Raw genomic sequence first — 20,315 nt, forward strand, 5'->3', positions numbered from 1 at the left:
TATATTTCTAAAGTGTAAATTATTTATGTGATAGCAAAGCTGAATTTTCAGCAGCCATTACTCCGGTCTTCATTGTCACATGATCCTTCAGAAATTATCCTAATATGCTCATTTGCCACTCAAGAAACATTTCTTGTTATTATCAATGTTGAAAACAGTTATATTGTGGGAACCACTCACGATGTAGAAGTCCACTTCATAGAGCGTACAGCCAAACCCGGACCACTGCCGGGCGATGGTGAGATAGGCGGCCATGCTGTCTCTGCGACTGTATCCCGCCAGGGCTTTCCAGCGCTCCAAAATGGCCGACATCACCACGGCTCCCTCTTCCCTTAGTCTGGCCCGCAGTCTTTGGTCCTGTTCCTGCCGCCGCTTGTGTCCCCACAGCGTCCCAGCCAGAAGACCCCCGGGGAAGGAAGGGCAGCCAGGGGGATCGACAGGGGCCAGTAGGGCCCGGGCCTCCACCACTTCAGCCGGAAAGAGCTGCTCCAAGGGTGGGTATGGCGAGAGGGCGCTGAAGTCTCCCAGTAGACACTGCAGTCTTAACGCTGCCAGGGAAAGAAGGTCATCCTCACAGGCTGGCAGCTGCCCTCGCACCACCATCTCATGACACTGTGACAGAGAGAGGGAGGGAGGAGGAAGTCAAACAAGGGAAAGTTTACAGAGTTCACTAGTGCGCTGTGTTTGTATGCTTGCTTTTTCACTTGACTGATAAAGACGTTATGCACACATCTGTCCACACAAGTGTGAAACTAGTTCACATTTAACACAAACAGAGAGGAAGAACTGGAAATCCAGTTCTCTTCTGTTTAATATATATATATATATATATATATATATATATATATATATATATATATATATATATATATATATATATATATATATATATATATATATTGTGTCTTGAATGGATGTCTGCAGACAGATCCAAACTTGTAATATAAATGTTCAGAGGACGATATCCATTATTAGCGTTTTATAAAACACAAAAAAGAGGCCATTTCTCTTTTAGTCTTCTATCGGACTTTTTCTCTGTATATTTTATACTCAACAGTCAAGACACCTTTAGTTTTACAGTAGAGATTGTTTCAAAGCTACTTTTACAGCATTGAACAGGAAAGTAACAAAATCATTGACGCAAACTTCAAAAATAAGGCAAATCCCATTATTCTGCTCCAGTCAGTTCAGTGTATTGATTCAGTTCAGTTCAGTAACTGTAAAGGTCATTCGTCATTGAAACAATTTAAACTCTGTGATAAGCAGCTCTTCTGTAGACAGTAGTGGCGTTATTCAGCTCAAGTCAGTTCAACGCGGATTCAATTCAGTTCATTAACAGTGTGAATGTTGCAAAAGTCATGACTTTCAATAATCTACATTCAGCTTTCTCATTTCTGCTCATCCCCACCCGTCTCTTGTCATTTTACCTGCTCATAGAGGAAGAGGTACTCAATGCTGTCTGTACTGATGTTTTCTGTGTCCAGCAAACAATACAGTTTGAAACAGAGTCGGCACTGGCAGTCAGAGTCTGGATCTTTAGCTGACAAACTGGAAGACAGACAGAGATTTGTTAATGAAAAATTGCATATGAATCAGACGAAGGAATCAAGCCCCTGGTTAAGAGCCTCTGTATTATAATTTTTTTTTATTTAACCCCATCTAAAGCACACCTAAAGTATGTCTTTTTCTTAAACTATATCTAAGTCTTCTAGTAGCTAAAGAGAAAAATTTGCAGACGCTTACTAAACACACGACTAAAGTCATGACATCATTCTGAACCATGTGACTCACCCTGATTTGCTAAGCTTTTTCTGCTGCCCGTGCATTTTTGCACACGCGGGTTTGTTTGTGTGTGTGTACACATAATATGAGTGTGAGAGAAAGACTAGGCGTGTGTCCATGAACCCACTTCTGGGAAGAGTTGGCACTGAGACGTGCAAAAACACACGCAAACACAAACACACTTCCCAGAATAAAGTGGATGCCTTGAATTCTGGCTGGCTTGGGTTATATCTCCTTCAGTTAATGCTCATGACATCAGTCTCATCCTGAGATCCCTACTGGAACACTGAATACTAATAAAGAGCTGCTTGTCTATACTCACAGTGTGTGTGTGTGTGTGTCTGTGTGTGTGAGAGAGAGAGATAGAGAGCATCAGGGGGGTTAGTTAGACTGTGCTGAAGTGCTGGGAAAGTGAATAAATAGAAGAAAACACAGATCTACACTGTACTGTACTGTGGTGCTATCGTGGATGGTAATATCATTGTAACTTCACATATACTATGGTACTGGTTGATTACCATATTCCTGTTACATGGTCTTAACATAGTACTTATAAAATACCATATTATTATCGTGGTTAAGGTTCAAAAACTTTGTATTGCCATGGCACCATGTCCAGCACACTATAGTGCCGTGATACGTTTGGTTCAGTACATTTGCTGTATTACACATATTACACTAGGTGGAAGATATTTATTAAAAAATATCTACTTTTCAAATCTGGTGATGACATCAGCGATTATGGTGCTGCCTCCGATAGCTTTTTCCCAGCATGCGTTCTGCTCAAAAAGAGCAAATGTGTTTCGGCTGTCCTGCAGCCCGAGGCGTTCCGCCATCTTCCTCACGACCTGGAGAGAGAAAATGAGAGTGAGAAACAGTGTTATTTTAGTATTATTTATATGCTATTATAGTATTTATTCATGTTTTGCATTAGCTTTTATTTTTATATTTTCAGTTTTAATTTTAGTTTAGGTTTTTACTCATTTTTGTTACTAATTTTTAGCTTTTATTTATTTCTATTTTAATTCTAGTTTAGTTTTAGTCATTTTAGTACTTAAACTTCAGTCACTTTTAATTTTTTCATCTAATATTTATATTTTATTTTAGCTTTATTTCAATTAACAAAAACAACTTTGATTTAAAAGTAATTATTTTAGTTAACAAAAACAACAACTGATTGAAAGAGAGAAAAATCTATGTAAAAGTAGCAGAGCAAATAAATAAATGAATACATATTCTTAAATTTTTCTGGAAGGATAATTGCAAAAACAGAATTCAACATTACTAAAATCAATACACTTATAAATAAATTCATCTGTCTGGTTCTTATTACTTGCGTGCTACTGCTTAATCCTTTGTGTGGCTTAAGGTCCCCAACCCCTGCTATAGAGGAAACGGTTGATGCAATACCTCATTAGCTGTGGTGTGTGAGGTGATCGGTATCTGGCAGCAGCCCGGTCCAGGGTAGTGAACAGTACACAGTATCTCCTGCCTTCCCATCAGCCCCTGGATCTCCTCCCATGAAGGCACACACTCACGGCCGCGCGTCTTCTCCAGAGCCTGGGCTATGAAAGACGCGTAGCTCTCCACCTCCGGGTCCACACTCAAACTCTGAACCCTGACAGCAAAAGAAAGAGATTTTAAAAACTTCACATTTACAGAATTTCACATCCAAAACCACAAAATTTCCCTCCCAAAAAAGTGTGTGGACCCTCTGTTTAGTTTATCTATTTGCGATATGAAGTGTCAGCTACTTGGTAATTACACGCATGGCAGAGTCCCTATCTGTGTTAAGTAAACACATGCGGGAAAGTCTGGGGGCCTCAGGAGAACAGAGACTCGTCCGTCTCCATTACACCAGCCGCCTCTGTAATCAAAGCCCTGTGGTCAACGCACCATTTCCTCACGGCACACTCATTTATTTAGCCATTCTCTTATTTTCTGTCTATCCTCCAGGCCTGGCAGTACTTTAAGAGTCGATTAGCCATGGGATGCAGAAAGCATCATGCCATTTCCCAGCCCCTCGAGGAAAGGAAAAGAACGAGCGAACAGGAAGTACACTCTCCAATGCAGTCAACCTCAGGCAGCCCATATTTCCTACACCCTCAACCACCGAACCGGAGGCAGTTGTGCGTGTTTATACTCAAGGACTTCTAGCTAATGTTTATGCATGTATGTTGAGATCCGGCTGGTGGGTTTGTGAGTGTACACATCCAGTGCATTGTATAGATGTGATGTGCGTAACTCACCTCTTCAGGTGAAAGCGCAGGTATTTGAGTATGCTGCAGCTGGGCAGGAAGGTGCAGCTCATGCAGGTAAGCAGCTGCCAGTATCTGAGCTGCGGATTCTGCGTCTGGACATGAGAGTTGGTGACGCTGGTCTGTTTGATAAGCTGGCAGTAGAGTTCATCTCGGAGTGGCCGGAGGTCGAGGCAGGTCTGGAGGATCCCCTGTATGAGAGGAATGGGCTCGCGGGCCGACTCTAACTGCTGGAGGCAGTTAAAAAGCCTCACCGCCTCTTCACGGATGGATGTGTAGCCTTTACCTGCCATATCTAAGAAGAAAAGCAAGAGGAGGTGTGTTAACTGTATACATATATACAGTGGGTATAGAAAAGTATCACATCCCTTTAAAACAATCACATTTGGTTGCTTTGCCTTTGCTTTACTTCTACTTGACAGGTAGCGGGGTTACCATAGATACACCAAAACAACAGGGTTGTAGAAAGAGGGTGTGTGTCTAATCTGATTGGTTCATTGACATGTTCTTCATGTGAGCAGTGGTGTGTATGTGTGTGGTTGACTCACGTGTGTGGTGGAGGCTGCCGTAGGGGAAAGGCAGCAGTGGGGCGTAGAGGGGGCTCTGTGTGTACCTCAGGATGGGATTATGCTCATAGATGTGCTCCACAACCTCTGGATTGAATTTATTCTCCTATACAAAAACAGCACACATAAACACACAGAACAATGCAAGGCCAACGAAACACCTTGAAATAAATAAACTCAAGACAGATAAATCTGCTGTGCATCATGTCCCCATAAATACGTGACCTCTTTGTTATGGGCTCCATAATGAAATGATGACATGATGTTTTATATGGAAATGCGATGTTTGGGAAAATGGCTTGAGGGGGGAGGTGAGTGAAATGGAAACAGATTTCAGCTTACAGATGGATTTGACAACCCTGGTCAAGGTCTGCTCTGTGTATGTATGTATAATGAAAGCTGCTGTGTTCATTTCAAGGGTGAATAAGGCCAGTTTATGTTTGTTGTTGGGTGTTTGCTTATAACAGACATGATCATCCAAACTAAGAGCAGTTAAACGTGACAAGACCTCTGGCCATAACCACTATGTACTGTATGTTTGAGCTTGTAAGAGGTAAAATAAATAGTACAAACAGATATTAACTTAAGGTTACATGTCAGAACTATATCTTCTAAATGATACTTAACACAACGCTTCATGAATATTTTATTGCACAGTTATCTTTATTTTAAAAAGCAGTAAGGCAAAATTATAGTGTCTTTTAGCCAAGACTATATCGAGAATAGCCTTCCTTATCTTTCTGATTATTTTAATATGCATACATATCTTATCTATAAGAGATATATAGCAATCAGCAAGGTCATTTAGGGGTCTGGGCACTTAACATTTCAACCACTGCGGTTTTCACGCCTGTCTGCCTGTCTATGTACGACCTCAATGGGATTCCGGGGAGTTCTGTGGGCTAGCAACTAGCATCCTATTAATACAGATCTATCCAAGAGTGCCGGCATTACATCATAACAACAGCGTCATTCTCAAGAGCTACTCGCTGCCTTCGAAACTATTTCCAGAGACACAGGATACTGATGAGCACATCTATAAGTGTAAAATCACTAGCCAAAAAACTAATAATAATATACTGGGGCAGAGAGATGACAGTGGGTGGGGTTTAAATGGTTTACACACCGTGTCCGTATATGTTTGCCATCCTGAACATTTCTTTAGGAGCTAAGCTGCCATTTATATATATGTACATGTATATACAGTGGAGACAATGGCAACATATATATATATATATATATATATATATACAGTGGAGACAATGGCAATGTTGAAATATATATGTACATGTATATACAGTGGAGACAATGGCAATGTTGAAAACTGTTGTCATGCTTAATATTTTGTGGAAACTTAAAAGTGTGTATTGTGTGTATGTGTTTGCAACATTTATAATCCCTCTTGATATATGTTGATATGCTGTCGTGTTCATCTCTGCTGCTGCTTGTTCTCTCACCTCGATGTCTCGTATGAGGAGCTGTGTTGGCGTCTCGACCGACGCTTTGCTGTCTATGACTTTCTGCACAGCACACGCCCAGTGCACCGCCTCATTGTAGTGCTTTGTGAAGAGTCTGTAGCAATGTTTGCGGCCATACACTGTCAGACTCCAGTAACCTGCCACACATACACATTAAAGAGGCCAGTGTTTAGTGCTACTCTTCAATACAAAAATAGCATCTCCTAACAATGAGGAAAGTACATACATAAAGAAAAGTAAACAAAAAAATGCTTCATGGTTACATTCCTTGATTTTCCAGGTTTTTCAGAACCAGTGGGTGTGCTAAAATTAACCGGCCAAAATATTTGGTGTCCACTGTAAACATCTCCAATTTCTTAGCCACAAAACTGTACCTCATTAATTATTTCATTAAAAGATCTGTTTTACTTTGTGGAAACCGTTTCCATCATGTCCACTGTGCTGGATAATGAATGACTCCTGACCAACCGCTGCCCTTGTACTTTCAGACATGCACACACACTTTTATCTAGGAAAGTCCCTAAAGTTAATCTGGGAAAAGCTTTGAGTTTTGTTGACTGTGCTGGTTGAAAGTTTGTGTGTGTGTGTGTGTGTGTGTGTGTGTGTGTGTGTGTGTGTGTGTGTCGACAACTGGAATCACTCCAGCTGAATGGTCACACACACACACACACACACACACACACACACATACCAATATGACTAAGCCTCTGAGTCTGTCTGGTCATTCCCTACCATCTTCAAAGACAACAATGCCTCTCGTTTGTCTGCCTTCATTTCTATTTTGGTCTTCTCAAACAATCCTGCATTTCATTTCCTCAATCAAAGTCTTCCCACAAGAAAGATTTAACGCCTGTGCCGACAAGAGGTCTCATGGCTGCTCTGATCTGACCAGAAGATCAGCTCTCTCCGAAAAAAATGCATGTCGCTGTGAGTACAAATCCTAAAATAGTGAGGGAAATATAGTGTTTATCTTCCACTGAACACTTGGCTCACACCATCACACCACTAACCAGGCATGACACAAAAAAGTGACAAGTGAATAAAGTCATCAAGGGTTTCTGGAGGTTTTATGAAGACTTTTTAAAAACCTTTTTAAGACCAAGTAAAGAGAATTTAAGGAATACATTGACGAGAACAATACATCAATATGTTCTATAAATTCTATAAATGTCTAGGGAACACACAATGAACTTCGATTGCAATCACTCAGAAAAATAAATAAAATAAAAATAAAATAAAATTACATACAATTTTCACATTGAACTTACTAGTAAACTTCACAAACAATTACAAAGAAACATCAAGTAACACTTTGAATTAAGCTTGACATTCTGTAGTAGAAAATCTGAAATAGTATTTTCTTGTAAAATGTAACTGTCATCTCCTCAGGGGTGTTTGTTCATATTGACAGATTTTGCAGGATATTTTTGCAGTGTCAAACATGGTTGAGAAGAGGTTGATTGTGGCTATGAAGCTATGAAGTTCAAATAAACTGAATATTATATGATAAAAATCACCAAAACTCATCACTGAATTCATGAGAAAACAGGGGACGCGTTCATCATTTAATGCCCCTTCAGGGCAAACAGAAAGAACTGCTCTGACTGATACCTTATTTACCACTAAAATATACATACTAGTTCCATAGAAAAATAACATGTAACCTTAAGATACTTTGGTACTATGAACCTTCCAGGGGCTGGCTGCACCAGCTGTACTCAAATTACAACTTAGCCTAGTTTTGAAATGGGAACTGGGCACTAAGTTAAAACTTACGCACTACTAAATATTTTTTTGTTGCACCATTACAAATAGTTGAAGCGTAACTCTACGTATAAACTAAATACTTATGGAAGCGTCCAGTCAGGAGTAACAGTTGGAATAAAGTAGCATCAATATGCTGTTATTTTATCCTACAACCTTCAATCCTTTAGACATACAGTATATGACGCTGCCAACATTTACACTCACATACATATTAAGAGAGAGAACAATATTTGAATCAACGTACTTTGTTTCTTCAACACCCCATCTACAGCGCGCCTCTGTGCGCTTCGGTCCATGTTGCACGTCAAATAAAATCATCCATAACAAATAAATAGCATTTATTTATTTATTTATTTCAGTATTTATTGATCCTTATTCATTTCAATTACAGTTTCTGAACGCTATTTACATATAAAAATAGCTTACCTATAGGATAATGTTATTCATGATTAAGTAGTATCGTTTTTACCATTTTTACTTACTTTTACCATTAGTTACGTGAGGCAAAAGAAGTTAGAGTGAAGGGTAACCTGAAATTCACAGCATTTAAACAAGTTCTGCTTGTGTATTTGAAGGCTTTTATTGGATCGTTCAGGGTAAACGTCATATTATGCGACTACGCATTACTTTACGGAGAGCTTACAGACTACTAGCTACATCCAGCCTTACAAACAATTGGTGCAACCGAATAATGTATAGATTTAGTTACAAACTAGCTAGTAGTTACTCAGCCTCTAGTGTGGACTTAACTTTTAATTTAAGTAAGAACTTATGAATGGCAGGTGTGACAAGCTGTTGAACCCCTAAATGTACAATCTTGCACACTTTTTCTGAGAGCGTATACAATGAAAAGGGATGGTGACTGAGGCTGTCCTAGTTTAACTGCAGGTGCGTTACCTGTCTGTTTGTAGGTGTGTTTATCTGGCCACAGCACTGAACAGAGGGATGTGAGTACAAGCGTGCCCAGTCTGCGAGCATCTCTGTCCGGACCGCTGTAATAGTCAAGAGAGTCTGTTGTCAACACAAACCAGAACCTCCTCTGCCGGAGCCAACCTCCCTGCACCTCCCGCAGGAGCCAGCCTGAAAAACAAAACAGAGAAGACCCATATTATACATGATAAATACTGTAACAGACTAATCATATGAGAATATGGAGATTCCATTTCAAAACCTGACAGAAATGAATGATGTGTCATCTGAAATATCATTCTTTGAGAGCTAGTTCATGGTGCTCGTGCAGAGTCAGACTGAGTGATCATGGAAAAAAGCGGAACAGCACAAACCAGCCCATCCACATTCAGCCGAGAGCAGCGTACCAAACCACCGCTTAATAGAGGGTTGTGTTAAGGTCACACTGGGGATAAAATCTCCCTCCAAATCTTCAGAAAGTTTGTCTATGCACAAATGTGTATCAGAGCCAATAATCAACAAACATTTCATGGGAAAAGCATTTTTTTTTGTAAACCCTCATGACACACGCATCCCACCTGCTACCTTTCCCTTTGAATATGTATGTGTGTGTGTGTGTGTGTGTGTGTGTGAGTCAGACAGACAGACAGACTGTGTGAATACTTTCTTATGACTGTCTGATTTTGTGTGTGTGTGTGTGTGTGTGTGTGTGTGTGTGTGTGAGTCAGCCAGACAGACTGGGGGAAGACGGTCTTATTTAGCAGCTCTGTAGGCCAGCATGAGACAGGCTGGCGGAGTATTTGGACCCTTCTACACTAATATTACTCTGCCCTGCTTATTATTATTCATTACATGTGACTGAGTATTATTACCACTCCAGTGCAGCAAATACCACACAGCACTTACATTTACACACTCTGAAATCATAGAGGACTCTGAATAACACACTTAAACCTGTGGTCAGCAGCTTCAGTGTTGTTTAACAATGTCTAACTGTCTCAACTGGTGTGAAGTGTGTCAGCCAATTCATGTGTCACTGATAAAACCACAAGCTATAACGGATGCATGTGTGTGCACTGGGGACTATCCCGAAAGCAAGCTAAAGCTAACAAAAACTTCCTTTTGGTACATTTGAGTATATACTTTCTAAAAAAAATATATACATATTTAGATATTTACAAGTCATTTTTAGGAGGGGGAGATCCTTTTTTATTTTTGTTCTGGTGTTATATCTTTCACTTGGATGTTATAAGTAAATGCAGCTGGATTAAACAAAAAACTGTGTCCGTCTTCAATTCAGACTGCAAAGCAACAAAATGTGATTTTTTTTCTATACCCACTGTACTAATACTGATTGTTTTTAAGTGTACAATAACCAATGTATTGTCAACTGATAAATATTGTTTCGTTTTTTGACATAGTATTACTTGTGAATGTAAATTCTGAATATGTTACAAAAGATTTCTATTACAAATAAATGTTCTTTTGAACCTTTTATTCATCAAAGGATCTTGATTTACATTAAAATATTGAGCAGAAATGGTTTCAAACTGATCATGAGAAATGTTTCTAGAGCAGTAAATCAGTATATTAGAAAATATATTCAAATACAAAGAGTTACTTTATAATATTTGATAATATTTTTACTGCTTCATTATATTTTGTATATTTTTGATCAAATAAATGCAGCCTTGGTGAGTTTTTTAATAACTAACTTTTGAATAGTTGTATGTTTATCTCTACACCTGATAATTACTAATAATGATATGGTTAAAAATCATTAATATCTGTAAACAATATTGCTTAATTTTCTTGTTAGTCTATTTGGGTTAGTTTATACTAATTATAAATATCTTTATATAAAGACAATTGAAATATATGGTATGTCCTCATTTAGGTGTGTGTGTGTGTGTTTGTGTGTGTGTATTGTATAGCCTGCTACACCCTGGTAGAGAAAGTTACGAGTCAGATTTGAGATTAACTCACTAAAGATAAAGTTATCAGAGTGTCACAAAGTTTAAACACATTTCAACCTTTAAAATTGTAATCTACATGCTTTAAAAGTGCTTATCTAATTCACTTCAGATTAATGATTCCAAGTAACCAGCAGAATAAAACAAGAGGGACATAATACACACAAATGCCCCAATGCATGCAAACAATACATTTAGTTTTATAGCTATGACAAATATGACTTGATCTGATGAATAAAAGTTATCAAGTAGAAGAATTTCTTCCTCACCCTTCACAAGCACCTCATTGTCTTCGTCCATCGTCATCTTACTCCTCTGTGTGATGAGACTTCTCTTCTCCTCAGGAACTCCTGAGAGACTGAACAACATGAAACACAACACAGACATCAGCAATGTGCCTACTGTAACCCAGTAAGTACTGTATGACCCCCTCCCCTAGCCCCCAAAAGACACACACACACACACACACACACACACACACACACACACACACACACACACACACACACACACATATATATGCACACCCATTCCTTGAGGGAAGTTGGGGTTAACATTACCACTTCTGCTGCTAAAACAGACCCCAACATAGCACAAAACCACTCCACATACGCAGACATTTCACATCTCACACACAAACACAACACACACACTCACATCCCTCCACCCTCCACCACCATGGCCAGGCGGGCAGAGCTTTATCGGTCTGGCAGCCAGGGAAAAGACTGAAAATAAATTTGAATAAGAGATGCCAAAGACACTCGCACGCAAAGAGAGAACTAAGAAGAGACTAGGAGAACAAGAGTGGACTAGAGGTACTGACAAGAAAATAGTTGTCAAATAGTCATCACTAAAGTTGACAGGGCCTGGGACAAAAAAGTTATGGGTAGGTCCACTTTCCCCTGGGCTCAATATACACTCACCTAAAGGATTATTAGGAACACCATTCTAATACTGTGTTTGACCCCCTTTCACCTTCAGAACTGCCTTAATTCTACGTGGCATTGATTCAACAAGGTGCTGAAAGCATTCTTTAGAAATGTTAGCCCATATTGATAGGATAGCATCTTGCAGTTGATGGAGGTTTGTGGGATGCACATCCAGGGCACAAAGCTCCCGTTCCACCACATCCCAAAGATGCTCTATTGGGTTGAGATCTGGTGACTGTGGGAGCCATTTTAGTACAGTGAACTCATTGTCATGTTCAAGAAACAAATTTGAAACGATTCGAGCTTTGTGACATGGTGCATTATCCTGCTGGAAGTAGCCATCAGAGGATGTAGTACATGGTGGTCATAAAGGGATGGACATGGTCAGAAACAATGTTCAGGTAGGCCGTGGCATTTAAAACGATGCCCAACTGGCACTAAGGGGCCTAAAGTGTGCCAAGAAAACATCCCCCACACCATTACACCACCACCACCAGCCTGCACAGTGGTAACAAGGCGTGATGGATCCATGTTCTCATTCTGTTTATGCCAAATTCTGACTGTACCATCTGAATGTCTCAACAGAAATCGAGACTCATCAGACCAGGCAACATTTTTCCAGTCTTCAACGGTCCAAATTTGGTGAGCTCGTGCAAATTGTAGCTTCTTTTTCCTATTTGTAATGGAGATGAGTGGTACCCGGTGGGGTCTTCTGCTGTTGTAGCCCATCCGCCTCAAGGTTGTGCGTGTTGTGGCTTCACAAATGCTTTGCTGCATACCTCGGTTGTAACGAGTGGTTTTTTCAGTCAAAGTTGCTCTTCTATCAGCTTGAATCAGTCGGCCCATTCTCCTCTGACCTCTAGCATCAACAAGGCATTTTTGCCCACAGGACTGCCGTATACTGGATGTTTTTCCCTTTTCACACCATTCTTTGTAAACCCTAGAAATGGTTGTGCATGAAAATCCCAGTAACTGAGCAGATTGTGAAATACTCAGACCGGCCCGTCTGGCATCAACAACCATGCCACGCTCAAAATTGCTTAAATCACCTTTCTTTCCCATTCTGACATTCAGTTTGGAGTTCAGGAGATTGTCTTGACCAGGACCACACCCCTAAATGCATTGAAGCAACTGCCATGTGATTGGTTGATTAGATAATTGCATTAATGAGAAATTGAACAGGTGTTCCTAATAATCCTTTAGGTGAGTGTATATGTACTATACTATAAAGGACCTTAGTGGGACACTCCTCATCACTTTAGACTGTTCCTTTGGGAATTTTTGGGGTCTTCTGCTACATGGCAGTTGCTGCTGTTCCTAAATTTAACTATGTAATATCTAGCAGGGATGAAATTTCACAAATTAGTGGATTTTTTTTTTTTTTGCACAAAAAAAGGTTGTTTCTTTTTGGTTTAAAAAAAAAAAAAAAAACTCTTATCATCATGACCATGATCAAAATCAAGATAAGTTTCTAGTGAATGACTAATTGTATCCCTGGTCTAAAAGACTCTTGTTAAGAACAGAATAACAGCTTGTAATGAGCTGGTAAAAGATTAGTCAGAGGACGTCATTAGCTAACAAATGATGGGAGCACAAGCACCTTGAAGCAGACAGTGACAAATAGATAATCACTCTGAAACACTGGCACTCAGACACACACACACACACACACACACACACACACACACACACACACTTAGAGCTGCATCGGCGGAATTGAATGTGACCGTGTTGGTTAATCAAACAAGACATTCCTGGACCTCCTGTTATCTGAAGCCAGAATTTCATTTGGCACTAATTATCTGGACTTGCTAGTTTCTCACCCAAATTAGCCATTTGTTAAGCCAATCAAAAACTCGAGTCCTGAAAACTCATTTCCTCATGCTGATGATATGGAAAAACATCATGGTTTTTAAACAGAGATCATGTGATCCCTGACTGGCCCAGTGTCTCTGATAGGAGAGTTTGATTACATACATGCGTGTGTGTTATGTACTCATATCAATATTTTGGCCGATACCAATAAGCTTATTTTCATGACCTATAACAAAATGCTGCCAGTAACATTCTATAATATTTAGTCTACATATACAACATTGCTATTCATTTTTAGATTTCCTAAAGATGTTATTAATTTGTGTCTTTAAAAATAGATAAGACAAAGATCATTTAAATGTAAAAATATGGATATGAATATATACAATTAAATATCTGCTCTACATTATGGCTCCAGTCTTTCTGATGCTGTATTTTGAAGCCTGCTAATCTAAGAGTATGTTGCCTCTTTGTTGACCTCAGATACGATAGCCGTGTGTCTGAATATTTTTGTGTTCTTTGAATATCTTGAACCATATCAATGTTCTGTACATTTATTTACAGGTCTGTTTACAAGTGTATGCGTTTAATGGAGATGCAGTGGTAGATCCCTGTGGATTTGCATCACTCTCTAATTTAAGTTGAAGCTCAGACGGAGTCAAGAGTTTACAGACATCCATCAAAAAGAGAGAGAGAGAGAGAGAGAGAGAGAGAGAGAGAGAGAGAGAACGAGAGAACGGCAGGCAGCACAAAAAGAGGAAGCCTCCAATCACAGGAGCTGTGAGAGCTGGAATCAGCCAGTCAGAACCTGCCAGAACCGGTTCATGGATCTGAGCAGAATCAAGATCAACAATCCGGTTTTAACAAAAAACCTTCTCTGTCCCGCAGGCATGAGAATAACCCTCATCCTAATCTAGACAGCATTAACACACACACATATATACACACACACACACAGATAAAATGAGCTGAGGTCTATCTCTGAAAGAGGCTGCTGGAATGGGACCAGCATGCAGATACAGATAAACATGCTCTGCTATATAGAGACTTTAGAGGGCAGTAAGATATCTTATGGATGGATATGGGGTATAAATGTGGAGATGAGCTTAATGACTCATGTCTCGGGGGGTAGAACTTTTACTATCTGTCTAGACTATCAGTAAAACTAAAAAGTTTTTTTTTTTTTTTTTTTTTTTATGAATATGGGGTTGAGAAAGGTCTGTGATGATGACCTAAAAGGACAGACATTTGGTGCTAAACAGAAAAACCGGAGCAGCAGGCGATGACTGATCCAGGTCAGCGCACGCCTCATTTCTCTTAAAGGCTATAGAGAGATACGAAACACTGACTCATCGGATTATCTCTTACCTCTGTTCAGGACATGACAGTACAGGAGCCTGTAATACTCAACAGAGAGTGTGCACTACAAAATAGGAACTCACAATCTAAGGCCTGTTTCCAAAAGTAAGCATATGCAGTGGCACTGCGGCGTAACTGCTAAGGCAGACTCACAAAATGCACTGCCAATGTTTTTGCTGCACAAGAGCTGTGGCTCCATGTAGAAAGTAAAGTGATTTCTAGGTTATAGCGGAGAATTTTCTTCACTGATGACCATAAATTGAGGTTGGGCAAAAGATAATTATTATACACTTGATTGCTATGAAATTCAATGTACATGAGAAGGACTGCACTTACATGTAAATCTATGTGATAGATAAATAGACAGACAGACAATACCTTAGTTAAGCAATAGATAGAATGATAGAAGGAAAGAAAAAATGATAGATAACTTAAGATAAGAACCATACAACTTAAGATGCCTACACTGTGAAGAATGGCTTTTGATAACAGAATGGTTTCTGGGGCTTAAGAACCTTTATTGTAAAAGTGCAGGCATGAATGCAAAACCTTGTTATCAACCCTTTTCTCAGGGAAAATACAGTTAGTGACTAAAGAAAGCAATAAGAAAAGCAGGAAGTGAGGGTTACAGTAGTTGGCCTTTGGCTGTCTAAACAGTGGTGCCCTTCTGAGTGAATGAGCCACTCTAGATCAATATGAGCACCTTGGACCCTGGGAGCCAGATAACATAACACAATTATGTTGTCGATTACCTAACAATACCAGCTCCCGATCAACACGAAGCAGGTCACTTCTCATTCAAAAGTATATGTGTACACATATGCAGTGAACGTACACACACACACACACACACACACACACACACACACACACACACACACACACACACACGTCTGGCTTACTATCCTTGTGGGGACTCTCCATAATGGTGGCGTAGTGGTTTTTATACTGTACAAACTGTATATTCTATTGCCCTACACCTCAGAGGAAAACTTTCTGCTTTTTTACATTCTCAAAAAAACTAATTCTGTATGGTTTAGAAGATTGTTTCCCCATGGGAACCTCAATTTAGGTCCCCACGAGTCATGTGCATTCAAGTTGATCCCACCGGGATAGAAAACCATGTACACACACACACACACACACGTGTCAGTGCACTTATCGTGTGTCTGAACTTGAAATGCCACACCTACACGCGAAGGCACTGATAAAGCACAGGGTTTGGCGTGGTGTGACTGTTTGATCCATTATATAGGATAAGAGTGGCGCACAGTGACATCAGCATGGCATTAAGCCAAACCTTTGTGCTCTGACTCGGCCGTCCTGTCAGCTGAATGAGGGTGAAGAAAGTAATACTTGCTCTATAGAAAAAGGCATGAAATAAAAGAGACGCTGCCATTCTGACTGAAAGGATGGTTTTAAATGATGATTATGTGATCGTATCATGATGAAATTACTATAAATGTTTATAGACTGTGTTGATATGTTTGCCCAAATTAATATTTTATTGCTCAGACACTGATCTTTGATCGCTCAAGAGACTTTATGGAGTTCTCATTTGTGTTTCATATAAGTATCAACTTTGTCCCAGAAGTTTCACCTGCAATTCATTTAGAGAAATAAAAATGTAATTGTAGAACTATAAAATTTATGTAAACAGCACAGCTCAAATACTGTAATCCAATAAAGGGCAAATTTAAATTCATAGTGAAATTCATATTACATTTTTCAAGATGTGAAGATTATTTGCAAAATGTTAGAAATAGGATGAGCTCACTTGAGGTGGATACAGTTTTTATTTGGTAAGAAGACATGCCCATAAACTACGATGGAAGCACATTTACCAAATAATTTCTTTGTCTCAACATGCCAAGTGACTGAACAATTCAGATCTCAAATTTTCCTATCAAAATTACTGCCTCATTTAGTGTTGCTCCCTAAAGTATCTACTGTCAATCGCTTGTGCTCTAAAACATCATTAATTCATTACATTTAATTAAAGACCCAAAGTTTCCAGTGTATGCCACTTGCATTTCTATTTTGCACCAATATCCCTCCATTTCTATAATTTTCCAATTTCCCAACAAATGTTTAACAAAATGTTTGTAAAAATTAAATTTACAACTTGGATGAAAACACAGCTATTGCTGAGATCTGTTATTTAAAGAAATGTCCATTTGCTTTCTATTTAAACTTGTTGTGTAGGAGAATCAACTGAGACATTTAGAGGTCTCGTTTGTAATTTTCTTTCCAATGCGAGACTATGGATTGAAATTTATAGACAGATTTGTGTTGTGTGATCATGTAAGTGAGTGTTAGATGTCAAAGCGTGTTTGAAGTGTCTGTAAACTGTAAAGTAGAGGTTTATTCAACAGTCACAGCTGGAACGCAGGTTTGAACTGGTGTAGTGGATCTGTAAAGAGGTGAGGGTCGTGAGAGAAGTGTGTGTGTGTGTGTGTGTGTGTGTCAACAAGGTTTCCACAGCTGTCCAATCAAACCCATCCCAACCCTACCCACTGCTGCCCACTCTTTTCCCAGAGTCCACAGCAGTGCCCCCCAAGAGGGGCCTACAAGTCGACTTCATGCAAGAGGGAGAGCAGAGCAGGAAGCAATTTGTCACACAGGATTAAACGACAGGAATAATAAAAGGAGGAGAGGAAAATTAATGCGCCTTTCTCCAAATCTAAAGGAGAGCCTTGAGACAGAAACAGCAAGAGGGAAATACAAATAAACGGAAATATAAGAATAAGAAGCCTATACAAAATATTAAACCAAACTGTCAGTCAAGTGGCATGACACATGAACGTGGGATAGATACAGACATTAATTTGACTTATTCTAAGATGAGCCAAATGAACTGAGAGAGAGGAAGATAGAACAGGAAGGATGATTTGGAAAGGAAAGTGGAAAGTGCTGTTGTGAATGTAGCTGTTGTTTGGTGAGGGATGTAAAATGAAACACCCTGAGTTAGCACTGATTTGATGAGGAGGAAGAAAGGAAAATAACCAAATCGTGCTTGTTTACAGAAGTGAAAGCAAATTCACCCTGACAAACCTATGTAAAAAAAAAAAAAACTAAACAAAAAAACTTCTCTCTCCTGAAGTCACAAGTATAAAACTGTGCCTGGACATTAACAGTCTCAAACTCAAATGACCTGAAAACCAGCTGAGTAACTGAAGTACTTTTATAAGCACAATTAAAACAGCCAAAAGTTATTTTAATAGTTAGGGTCATAAGATATGTTTAAAAATAAATAATAACAATTAATACTTGTATTCAACAAGTATGCATTAAATTGACAGTAAAATGACATTAAAATATTTCTTTTTCTAATTAATGCAGTTTTTTAAACTTTATAGTAATCAAAGAATCCTGAAAAAAAAAATTCACAGTTTCACCAAAGGTATTAAGCAACACAACTGATTCCAAATCAGCATATATCAGCATACATTTGCCATCACAGGAATAAAATGCATTAAACTCTGTTAATATGTCACAATATTACTGTTTTCAATGCATTTTTGATCAAAGTGTATAAAACTAAAAATACATGAAAATCATTTCACATAGTTTTATGTCAGAAACATAGCTTTTTGGTCAGCACAACAGTGCTTTGAGCAATCTGAGGTTTTTTTCCTCAACCCGTTTCCCTCTCCTATGACTTCCTGACTTTTCTTCGACTGCCTAATCATAATAAAAGGTAAAAAATATAACTTAAAATTGCTACATAATTTTATTTCAGTTTCAGATGTGGTGTAGTTGTGCATATGTGAATAATAATACAAAACTAAAAAGAAAAAAATGAATATAATATTAAAAGCCAAAGAAGACAGTGAAAACTGATTTGCAAATTTAAGGATAAGCGCGTGGGGTGGGGGGGGGCGGCGTATGAACCCATCTCGTGGTTGGAGATGTGAATTCAAATGTTTTGAATGGTTTCAGTGGAACAGCGTCATGGAACGGGAAACTCTGGTTGGTAATACTGCCAGGCAGAATGGTTAATATGAAGGCAAAGTTGCACTGTGTGTGTAAGCCTCCCTCTCTGACGCTTTCTGTGGCATAAGCTTACTAACCCAAACCATCTGTGTGGCCCACACCGACAAGAAATGGAGGGATGGAGGAAAGGTAAAAAGAAGAGAAACATATTTAATGCGTCCCTCTATAAATGTCCACTGAATCGAGGGAACTTCTTTGCGTGTGTGTGTGTGTGTGTGTGTGTGTGTGTGTGTGTGTGTGTGTGTGTGTATGTGCGTGTGTAACTTTTACTGCCAATTCCATGTGACTTACAGTAACAGACATCAATAACCTGATTAATCGATGGTTAACACAATCATGATAAGAGCTAATATAACCCATCCATTATACACTCACACACACTTTCCAGATTTAAAGAAATCATTGGTTTGTCACAAGTATACAATATCTGTTTTAGCCAGCTCTGTGAGGAAAAGGCTAATTAAGACATGACACACAAAAAAGAAGTAGCTGTTCTTCATTCTTTGTTACACTTTGAGTGAATACTTCTCTCTGTAGTGCACTTAATCTCTGTAACACTATTCTCTATAGTACACTTACTGTAAGTGGTGTGTTGAACTCAGCAGATGATTGATTTTAATCCAATTAAAATGCAGTGCTGCTTATTTATGAACTAAATAAACAATGTCCTTGCTGGAAGGCTTGCACACACTTGAGCACACGTTAATGTGTGTGCATACTTAGCCATGATGGGAGGCAAAATTATCCCTACAAGAAAGTAAATGTGACAAAAAAATGCCCTCTGTGGACATTCTTTGTTTTTTTTCTCCATATTTGGGTTAGTTTCTAGTAATTATAATTAGATTTAATAAAAAACGTATAATTTTTGACAGCTAAGTAAACGTGTGTGTGCATGTGTGTGTGTAAATGTGCTCAACATGCACGGTCACATTTCACCAGACAAAGCATCCAAAAAAGTTCAAAATTACTCATGTGAAAATTAATCTGTAAAAATTACAAAAAAAAAATTAATATAAATATCTAAAATTATTCTTAGAAAAATTTAATAAAAAAAAACTGCAGATTTTAACCATGAAAGTCCAAGAACTCCGCTGTTAAAATGTTGAGAAACACATTAGCACCAAGCTGTGACTTGTCAGGATGACCCATTAATGGACTGACAGAGCAGAACAGCTGGTGAACAGGAGAAAGACCTGAAACCTACCGCCAAAAATGAATTGTTTGAAATTTTTAAAAGGCAGAAAGAGGACATAAACCAAGAGTGACAGATACAAAGACAATGCTTTCTTTCGGATATGGTGGTTGAGGACAGTATGATGGAGTGAGTCTTTCTGAGCTTTGCTAAAAATAATACGGTTTACTCAAGAATTACTGCGCCAAGACATTCCACATCCAGCCAGCTGAGCGAGACAGACAGAAAGCACTCAGGATGACAGCACATGTGTGTCTAATCCGTGATGAGACTGAGCGACCTCTACATGCA

At 39.0% G+C, this 20,315-nt stretch overlaps 1 protein-coding gene across 2 annotated transcripts in view; it reads right to left on the bottom strand.

Annotated features, from left to right (window-relative positions):
* Positions 1 to 20,315, bottom strand: part of LOC109104899 (unconventional myosin-X-like) — a 48,001-nt gene that overhangs the window by 7,453 nt on the left and 20,233 nt on the right. For both annotated transcript variants that reach the window (XM_042722220.1, XM_019118217.2), the window contains 9 exons: positions 11,003 to 11,091; positions 8,749 to 8,931; positions 6,064 to 6,221; positions 4,589 to 4,712; positions 4,032 to 4,335; positions 3,193 to 3,400; positions 2,494 to 2,630; positions 1,428 to 1,548; positions 181 to 612 (listed from right to left, as the gene is read on the bottom strand). In XM_042722220.1, the coding sequence (XP_042578154.1) occupies positions 181 to 612; positions 1,428 to 1,548; positions 2,494 to 2,630; positions 3,193 to 3,400; positions 4,032 to 4,335; positions 4,589 to 4,712; positions 6,064 to 6,221; positions 8,749 to 8,931; positions 11,003 to 11,091 (1,756 nt within the window). The remainder of the gene's footprint in view (positions 1 to 180; positions 613 to 1,427; positions 1,549 to 2,493; positions 2,631 to 3,192; positions 3,401 to 4,031; positions 4,336 to 4,588; positions 4,713 to 6,063; positions 6,222 to 8,748; positions 8,932 to 11,002; positions 11,092 to 20,315) is intronic.

The sequence above is a fragment of the Cyprinus carpio genome, chromosome A3, assembly GCF_018340385.1.
Source record: "Cyprinus carpio isolate SPL01 chromosome A3, ASM1834038v1, whole genome shotgun sequence".
In the NCBI taxonomy this organism is placed as follows: Eukaryota; Metazoa; Chordata; class Actinopteri; order Cypriniformes; family Cyprinidae; genus Cyprinus; species Cyprinus carpio.